Here is a 10,131-nt window from a genome sequence, read left to right on the forward strand (position 1 = left end):
CAAGTCAGGGATATGGCACTGGCCTTGAAGAAGCAGTGCTGTAATTTATGCAGGCTAACAAGTGCATACATCCCATGCTTCATGCCAGAGCCAGGATACCTTTTGCAGAGGTGCTGTAGCTTAAGCAGATACAACTTGGGAGAATGAAGAAGAGAGACTGTGCTGCTGAGAAGGAGAAGCAACAAAGCTCGTTTCTGGGGGTGAGGAGAGAGCAGAGCAGATGCTGATGTATTACCCTGGTTCACTGGTCCTACAGGTATTGGCCAGGCCAAAACTGCAAGGGATGCTCTCAACTATGGCCTTCTGTTTTTAAAGAGACCAACTTAGCATGTTACTTGTGAGTTTATGTGCAGGTTTTCTTCAGTTCTTTGGGTGTATTTTTTTCCTATAGAATCATAGAAGGGTTGGGGTTGGAAGCAGCCTTAAAGATCATCTAGTTCTAACCATTGCCATGTTTGTTTGTATTATTTTGTTTTCTTTAATAAGAAAGCAATCATTCAGAAGCATGACTGGACTTTCTTGCAAGTAGTTACATTTAATCTGCCTGGTGACTTGTAGGAGAAAAATTGCACTAGTTTGAACTGGACTGAGTAGCAAGGATACTTTAATCTGGGGCAGCAAAGAGAAAATTGTATAACACTGTTGTGCTGTCTTGAGTGGGAGAAGAAGCCAGTGAATTGCATGATTTTTCTGTCTTTGCAATCAGTTTGTTATGCAGAAAGGAATGCCATGAGATTCTGCATTTTATCTGCTGGGTTTTCCCTGGCAGCATCTGAAGAAGTTCATTATAAGTGTTTATCACATGATCCACTTAATCAAACCACTGAAACTCAAGAGAATAAGTCATTCTAACAAGACCCTTCAGAGCTGCCTCATAAGCTACTTACTGATGTACTCTTCCTTGGTGAGTGTACAATGAGTTTCCTTGTATCCCAGTCTATGATACAGGAAGTTCATTATCCCCAGTCCGAATTCAGACGTAAAGAAAGGAAGCAGGGCTTACAAAGAAGTGACAGATAATTTGCAAAGGATTTTAGTTAGCCACTCGAATCCCAGATAGAGTCAGACTGTAAGCTCTTCATAAGAACAGCCTTCTGGTATCCAGCACTAGGCACAAGGCAGCTGTATCTACATAGCTGCTTCTAATGTTGTAAAATGCAGGCAACACACAAAAAAATTATGAAAAATACTTCTTTTGATTAGAGGTTCCCTAATGGAAGCATGTGAGAGAAAAAAGAAATCAGAACTGGAAGCATGCTTTCTATCACAGTGTGATAGTCAGAGCTGATAGTTGGGCTGATGCAAAATGCTTCCAAAGCCTTTGCTAAATCCCTGGGTGCACCAAGGGGTCGAGGCACTGAGACTTGGCTGACAGGCTCACAGCTCGCAGACACACAGTTTGCAACCTGTGCTTGTACCCATATGTCTGGTGGGATAAATGCCTTTCTTTCCATGTGCTGTACCTAAGAAATGTCCTGGTTGTAGGGAGTAGGTAGCTCAAGGACTCCTCTGCCTCCTTGAAGGCATTAATTTTACTGAGCTCTGCCACAAGCAATGTGACACCAGATTTCCTAGCACTCACTGGATTTTCTCACCAATGCTGTTTCACAGACAATGTGTCATCAAGTCTTGTCTTCTTGCTCTCTGCAAAAGACCAGTTTGGGTATCACCACAGATGTAGGCTTAGACCATACTTAATATAAAAATGTCCTGGATAGTTTTCCCCAAGCACCACCCTCTCCATACAGTAGCACTGCTGAACTACACCTCTCATTTCATGTCATGTGAAGGCAATACAAGGTCACACCAGATCCAGTGTTGATTTTGTGTAGGGATGCACAGGCTGAGCCTGATATGGGTCTCTGGATGAACATTTTTTTGTACTAAAAAAACTGCTGTTGGGCCCAGGAACATCAGATGGAGACAAGTTACTCTGTAAGCCATCAAAACCAGGGAAGTGTGCACAACTGAGAAATATGGGCAAGAGAAAAACAATAACCTGGTTTGATGAGGATGGTGCTTTTTTCCCTGGTATAGCTCCAGTAAAGCAAGTCACAAAATTCACACCATTGTCTGGGCACTGCTCTGAGGGAGTGGTGAAACCTGTCTCTCCAATGCCAAGTCCATCCGGCCCAGAGCTTAAAATTCAACCTGTTAATTACTCCTGGGAATAATTAACTCCAGTCTGGAATGAGCAAGAAATCTTGACTACATCAATCAGTGCGAGGGCCTGAGATGTTCGGTTTTCATTTCTTGGGTTTTCCATGTACTGTGTACCTGTCTTGTCTTAATGTAGCTGTCTGTCTCTTGACTGCTGATATACCAATATATCAAATTGTCATCAGTATTGCTGTGTCCTCAGGAGGGACTGTGCTGGTATAGGAGGTTGGTTTCCAACTACTAAGTTAAAATGGGACACAAAAGCCTGGAGGAAAATATTGTTTTTCTCTTTTTCCTCTCCTTTTTAAAAATAGTAAATGCTAAGCTATTTTACCTCTTAAAAAAAAGAAAAAAAGAGACCAAAAGAGATGAGTCTATGCTAGCTGATTAGTTTTGCTACTGTGTTCAATTTTATTACAGTGTAATTCCCTTCCTCTTTCTCACTTCTTTATTGTACTCTGTTGGTCTTCTCAGGTGCTATTGTGCCTATTTTAAGAGCTCCCCTTCATCTTTCTTTTGGGATAGTCTTACTGCTGGCTTTCTGCTGTTTCAGCTTCTACACAGCTGGTGCTTCAAGAAAAAAAACTGTCTCTTGTAAGGCTGTGAGAAGAATGGACCCATAAAAGTCAATAATTTTTGTATGTATGTGGTTCTTTAATCAGTAAGTCTTCAACAACCTTACCTAAATGATCACTTTGCTATTGTCTCAGCTTCTTAGCTGAGGAGGATAGAGAAGAGTGAGTGGGTAACTTTCTTCTGTCTGCAGCAGTGCAGTAATAAAGTGAAGAATAAAACTTCTGTTTTCCAAACTCTGCCCTGTATGTGGGAAAAGCCAGTACTGAACATCTGGAACCATTACTGGTAAGGATATTTTTAATCTGCTCTAAAGAGGGGTGTTCAGTTGTCCTCTGTATGCTGTTGGTTCAGCATTTGGGAACCACTAGTGCCTTATCAGTGCTGAGGCTGGATTTCAGTGTCTCTGTACATCTGTTTGGAGGGAAGTTCTGGAAGACTGTGGTGGGAGCATCTGGCTGTGTGCATTTGCACATGTGTGAGATGCACACAGCGCCCACTGAGAACTGATGCTACCTGATACCGACTAGACTGGGTTTGGTCAGTGCCAAGCTGGGTTCAACTCCCTCTCCCAGCCTAGGGATGAAAGATCCTTTAATGCACTCGCTGCTTCTGAGATGTTCAACTCAATCACTAGTAGTGTTATCTGTTTAGAAGTCTTTCTTGCTGAATTTCTTCTTTTGAAGACTGCAGGGTTTTTAGCAGTGGACTGCAGCACCTGCTGCTTGCTGGAAATCCCGAGGCTGGCATGAGAGCATTGCAGTGCTGAACGTGCCAGTCACAATGCATCACATTTACCAGATTTTCACTGGGCGTAGCTGATGGAAAACAGAACAGACATGCTGTAAGGACTGTCAGCCCAAGTAAAGAAAGGTAGTTTTGAAGAAGGCCTCCAAGATAGTATTTCCAGAATATACTTCCTTAGAAAAAAAGTGGAAAATCCAGAGAATGAAATTCAGCTAGAATGAGCTCACTGCAGGTAGTGCTGGTTGTGATTTTTTAAAAATCAATTTCAGTTATTAACTATTCTAGTAGTTTGAGGGGGAGTGTGGGATGTTTGTCCAGTGTCTGCCATTACAGTACCTTCTTCTGCATCCCAAGAAAATCCACACTTATGAGTTTTTCTGGAGCTTTCTAACATTGTGCATTTTCCCATTCTTTGAAGAGTGGTACAAGTCAGACAGAGAGGCCTTCATCTTTCCAATAGTCAAAGTAGGTCCTGGGAAGTTTCCTACTCCTTGGCAGGTCCTCCTTCCACAACAGCCAGTCCTGCAGGGATTTACATCCACTGGGTTCACACAGGTCTCACCTGAGATTCCCTTGATCTGTCCATTAGCCCCAAGGACTTGGTGTCTGCAGAGGTTGCTGTGAAACTCCCCTTACCTGAGGGTTAGTTGGGCAAGCATGCACTTGCCCCTCACCCTCTGAAAACTGAAGTCCTTGATAATTTTCAATAAAGAACATGTTTTTTAAAACCCAACCTTTGCTTTTGGTGACATTTCTTGCAGTTTGCGTGGATCTGTGCAGTGGCATGCAGTGCTCAGAGCCACGCTGTGAGGAGTATGTGTGTCTGTGTGCATTTGTGTGTCTACATTTGTTTGGTCCAATCTACATCAGCGAGCCCTTGAAATGTAGCCTAGCTGGCAGATCTAGTCAGGCTGGGAAACTTAGCTTTAGATGGTTTTTTGTTTGTTTACAAGTGATCTTGGCCACAGACAGGGACACACAGCTGGTGGTCTGTGCACTGTTCCATGATCAGGCTGAGGCTGGGCTTGAAGCCGATGAAGGCTGGAGTGGGGCTAAGCAATTCCATCTTATTCTTGGCCTAATTTGGAGGTGGATTGGACAGGCTGCTACTCTGCTGCCTTCTTCTGTGGTCTGGCATCTCAGGGCCTGGTTTGGCTTTGCCTGTGTGGACAGCAGCATGCAGCGCCCGTCTGCCATGGCAGTGGAACCTCTGCTTACTCAGATGTCCTCCTGCAGCCCAGAGAACACCTCTTGCTGTGAGCAATAACTTGTAATACCACACAAATACAGGCATTTCTCTTCCTGCACTGGTTGTAATATGCAGGTGGGAGAGGTGTGTCTGATGTTTCAGAGAGGGTTTTGCAAGTGGCTTTTGTGAGATGTTCATGTGCCAGTGTGGTTCATGCTGGCTGAAGGGACTGCATGAGCATCCACTGGCACCGCTCAAGGAGAAGTGACACTCTGGAGATGTGTAATGATACCGATGTGCTTTGTGCCAGCCTGGAACTTCTGCAAAAGACCCATGTTGGGGGTTCTGGGGAGAGGAAGCAGTGCCAGCCCATCAGTATTGTAAACTGGGTGCTGTGGCAGTGCTTCCCTGCAGCAACATCCTGATAAAGGATGGTGGAGGAGAAGGCTGATGAAAGCTGTGACCTTCCAGGCAGATCTGTTTCCCAAACACAGGTTAAACAATAGCAGACTGCTACAGATGTGGGCATGGAGGAACCTGTTAAATTCAGGCCAAAGTGTAATGAGAGATGTTTGCTTTGGAAGATAATGTGTACCTGTTCTGCACACTGAGGGTGAGGGAACTCCCTGAGACATGTTTTACTTCATTACCACAGTAAACCTCTTGCACTGTAAGGCCACAGAGCTCAAAATTCTTCCCCCCCACATCCCCTTCCCTTTTAAAATGAGGGGTCTCTATCAGCTTTACCAGCACCTCCAGCTGACAACCCAGAAGCATCCTAAATGGTGGGAATTGCTCCTTTTCTGATCTCATTGCGGAGCTTCCTGACCACACTGCCCAAGTTCTCTGCCCAGACTGATGCTGTTACTGAGATGCCCATGTCTCTGCTACTTGCAGCCTGGTCAGAGGCTGGAGATGAGGCAAAGGCTCTCAGCAAGGCACCCTTTGGTGGAGCTATTTTAATGAACCAGTTTCATTATCCGCCTTACTGGTGGTCCTGGAGGGGCTGCAGGGAAGGCTGCTGCTTTATTTTCTTAAATGGCATCAAATGATGGCAGTTAAGACCCTACCAGGGGTAAACGAGCTCTTAGGGTATCATTTCTTGTTCTGTATACAAGGCTTTATTAAATTAACTTTGTACTTGAATCATCCTACACATCCCTCTCTGGAGAGGCCAATCTAACTTAACTGTGGGATAAAATTTTGCAACCCTATTTTTGTCACACAGGTGACTTGCATAAAAAAATCTTTACATGCATTAATGTCGTCTGAGTTTCGGCAAGCCTTCAAAGCAGGCTGTCTCTAAATCCTCTATTTCTACCTTAATGCAGCAGTCATCCCAGTGTTAAATATGTAACTCTCTTGCTTTGCTTACTTTCCATGTTAGGGACAATAGATTTCCTCTCCCACACACCCCTTGCAAATGTACAGGTGCTGTGAGACAAACCCCTGGTGCTGTCACCATCCAAGAGATGCCTTTTGCCTCTGTGGGTACCTGCAGCTTGGCAGCTCCAGCTGGGCAGCAGCACTGCCAGCCTGCAGGATGGAGTCTTGCATACTTTCAGCTACTTCTCTGTTATTTGCACATAAAGTTAATAACTGACTCAAGAGTTCATCTACAAATATATATTTAGGGCTGCTCTTGGTAAATTTTCCCTCTTTCAGCCACAAAGCTCTTGTATTCTGCAATTTCCTTTGTGTATTTTCCCTTAACCCTAATCAATTTTAACATTAATGCATTAGTTTTGAAACAGCTGGTGTATTCTCAGCCTCTTCTTCTCCCTTACCTGCTGATTTTTTAAATTTTTTTTTCTTTTCTCACCGTCCTCTATACTTCTGCTGTTTGCAAAAAACAGCTTTTCTCCTGCCTCTCCCTCTTCACAGCTCCCACCATCTGTCTCTCTACAAATACAAAGCTTTAGGGGAAATGATTCACTAGGCTGCTAGCTCATTACTCACACTCTCCCCATCATGGTTTCTGTCCTTGTAGCATGCTCTAACTAATGTAAAGATCAATGAATCCTAGGAATTGTTATTCGATTAACAAACCAAAAAAAACCCCAAAAAATAAAGGGAAAGAGAAAAGGCTCTGGCAGTTAAATATATTGGGCTCTTATAACTTCCCAAACAGCAAAGCTTAGTTTTATTTCCTCGCTCTGCTAGTATTGTTTTGCAGAAAAGGATCGTTCAAACAGAATAAAAATAATCACGAGACCATTTAATGCAACCGTGTGCATCACATGATGCAGGAGTTACTTAATGAAATTCCCTGGCCCAAACCAAGTAAATCTGTGGTAAATCTAGAGCACATATTTTCGGATGACAGCCAAAATGATGAAAGGAATTTACTACCCAGCCTCACTAATCATTTTGAATGCTTAACTGCACTCCCTAATATGCTGCTTTACAAGCAGCAAAACTGACACAGCCTCATTCCCTACATGCTTCTCTCCTCCAGACTTGTGGAGGCTGTGTATCGCAGAAGGCCTCCCAGACTCTGCCAGGGCCAGGGTGGACAGCTGTCCACCCCTGGGAAGAGACCAGAACCTCTCCCTACTCAGCATGTGGGTTTGGGGGCTGCTCTTTGGGTAATTCTTTCCATGAAACTCACAGGCACTTAATATCTTTGAGCTCTCCCTATTAAATGTGGCAGAAATTGGCTAGGAGGCTCAGAATCCATTTGAGACAGACTATTTCACAGTGTTAAAACACTTCAGATACCTTAAAATAACAGAGTCAGCCATACTGAGCTGGCAGAAAATGCCACAGCATTTCAGATTTGCTCAGCCTAGAGGCTGAGCTCGATGTTGTAGTGCACTCCAGGTGACCCCAAATGTTGACCCACATCCCACTCCTTTTGTCTTTGTTGACCATTTAAGATAGATTTCTGTCATGATTTTAGGCTGTTGCCACATACTAGAAAGTTATTTTCTTAATTGAAAATTCATCCCATGAAAAACAGACCTCCCTTCCCCACATGTAAGTAGGTGCCAAGAAGTACCAGTGCCTAACACAGTTTTATTGTGCCTTCTCAGGAAGCTGCCGGCATGTCAGGTATTAGCCCGTTTCAGTTGCTGAGCTTCTCTTTTGAAACTGGAGTTGCAAGAAGCACAGCAAATACCACAATCAAGATCACAGGAGTTGACAACACTGAATACACGCTTCTCTTAAATGGCTGCAATTATTTGTGCAAAAGTCTGCTAAAGGAAAATCTGACTTTTAATTTTTTTCTCCATGAGCACCACAAAGCATGTGCTGCATCAACACACCATGCTGGCACCACCTCCATGGAAAGCTAATTAAATAATTTGGATACTGCACGAGGAATACTTCTGGGCTAATTTTCTTTCCAGGCTTGCAATCACATGTACTTTTTTATAAAGCTGTGTTTGGGTCCTTTTATGACAAATATTAGAGCTGAGGAGGATCTTTGTACTACTGCTCTAAAGAATAAGGGCTGCAGAATTTTAAGCCAATAGGGTTCACTGTTATCTCAGTAAGGTTAAGGCTGTTAAAACCAAAAAAAACCTCACCCAAGTCATGCTTATGTGGTCTGTAATTTTAGCAGACGTGATGTTGTTGAGCCATCCTGGTGGCCAGCACCCTGTGGTTCTCCATGTTTGATTATTTTATTGTTCTATGCTGCATACTGCAAGTTGTAGGAGTCAATGTTCTTTCTCTTAACAATTGCTGGCTTTCCAAATGCCAATTGTCCTTTGACATGCTCTGTTTTAAATAAGGGGCTGAAGAGCAGTAGTGAAGCTAAAGCCCTGCCATAAAAAATACTGCAGTGTTCCACGGCACTGACAGCACACACGCAGTGGTGCATTCAGCTCTCCTTTTGGGGACTATTGCTGCAACATGCTGGAGGTGTGAGGGACCAAGCTGTAAGGAAAGGGAACTCCAGAGATTTCAGATCTGATAGTCCTCTAATTGAAGACAAGTCTCTTTATGCATGGCTAAGGAAAATCTGCCTTATCCAACCCATTTCTCTGTTGTCCCCAGCAATAATAAAAGTGGACACGGTATATAAGATTGCCTTACAAAAGGCAAATATATTTAATAGTGTATATACAAATTAATGGTTCAATAACGCTATACAAAGCAGGAATATCTTTAAGGAAACCCTGAGCAAAAAGGAGGATGTAATTTTTATATTATACTTACTGCAACATTATTTCTGGCATTTGTTTGCTATAATAACTAATAAAAGGAATATGTTAAAACCAGATGTTAAAATAAAAGTGGGCATTCTTTCCATTTGTAGCTTATTTGAAAAGCTAGAGAAGAGAGTTCTGTCCCATCAGCTTTGGAAATAGATGTTTAACATGGTAGAGAACAAGCTGAGCCTGAGTAACCCAAGACAACCAACTCCTTTAGCAGAAAGAGTGTCTTCTGTCATCAAAAAGAGCCATCTGGAAGAGTGCTGGCTCCCTGCCAGGAACAACCCTTTAACAACCACTCGTCATGTGCTTTAAGTTATAATGTTCATAGCGGCACAACCTGGAGTGTTGGTAAAGGTCCTATTGGAGGAGCAATGTATTCCTCCTCACGCAGTAACCGCAAAAGAATGTTCTTCTTATTCTTTGGCCAGTTATAAATGTGAGTGTTCTGCAGCCAGGTAGGCACATGTTCCTGAAAAAAAAACAAGCAAAATAAAAGCTAAATCCTATAAATCCTTCTGAATCCCTACAAGAACCTCTCAGATTCTGTCAGACCCTGCCAAGGAAGATTTCATTTTGTCTGTTCTAGGCACTTCCTGTAACAAGAAGAAATGTTAATTTGGCTTCAGAATTGTATTTGGGTTCCTAAATAAATGAACTTTGTGTGATCTCACAGCTTGCCTGTCTCTCTTTCTCTTCTGCCATCACATTGGCTAATTTCACCATGTTTCAAAGGAAGTCTGATGTCACTGACAGACACTGAAAAGCTTGTGAAAACAGAAAAAAAGAAGAGGAGAAGAGAAGAGGAGAAGAAGAGGAGAAGAAGAGGAGAAGAGGAGAAGAAGAGGAGAAGAAGTGGAGAGGAGGAGTGGAGGAGGAGTGGAGGAGGAGAAGAGAGGAGAGGAGTGGAGGAGGAGAGGAGGGGAGGGGAGGGGAGGGGAGGGGAGGGGAGGGGAGGGGAGGGGAGGGGAGGGGAGGGGAGGGGAGGGGAGGGGAGGGGAGGGGAGGGGAAGGGAGGGGAAGGGAGGGGAAGGGAGGGGAGGGGAGGGGAGGGGAGGGGAGGGGAGGGAGGGAAGGGAAGGAAGGGAAGGGAAGGGAAGGGAAGGGAAGGGAAGGGAAGGGAAGGAAGGGAAGGGAAGGGAAGGGAAGGGAAGGGAAGGGAAGGGAAGGGAAGGGAAGGGAAGGAAGGGAAGGGAAGGGAAGGGAAGGGAAGGGAAGGGAAGGGAAGGGAAGGGAAGAGAAGAGAAGAGAAGAGAAGAGAAGAGAAGAGAAGAGAAGAGAAGAGAAGAGAAGAGAAGA

General features: G+C 43.9%; 1 protein-coding gene across 3 annotated transcripts in view; it reads right to left on the reverse strand.

Annotated features, from left to right (window-relative positions):
* Nucleotides 1-8,200: 8,200 nt before the first annotated feature.
* Nucleotides 8,201-10,131, reverse strand: part of TRAF3IP2 (TRAF3 interacting protein 2) — a 29,153-nt gene continuing 27,222 nt past the window's right edge. The window contains exon 5 of one of the 3 annotated variants that reach the window (XM_058835770.1): nucleotides 8,201-9,304. In XM_058835770.1, coding sequence (XP_058691753.1) covers nucleotides 9,158-9,304 — 147 coding nt within the window. In that variant the 3' untranslated portion in view covers nucleotides 8,201-9,157. The remainder of the gene's footprint in view (nucleotides 9,305-10,131) is intronic. The other 2 variants (XM_058835768.1, XM_058835769.1) reach the window with 2 other exon arrangements.

Source organism: Poecile atricapillus, chromosome 3, assembly GCF_030490865.1.
Source record: "Poecile atricapillus isolate bPoeAtr1 chromosome 3, bPoeAtr1.hap1, whole genome shotgun sequence".
In the NCBI taxonomy this organism is placed as follows: domain Eukaryota; kingdom Metazoa; phylum Chordata; class Aves; order Passeriformes; family Paridae; genus Poecile; species Poecile atricapillus.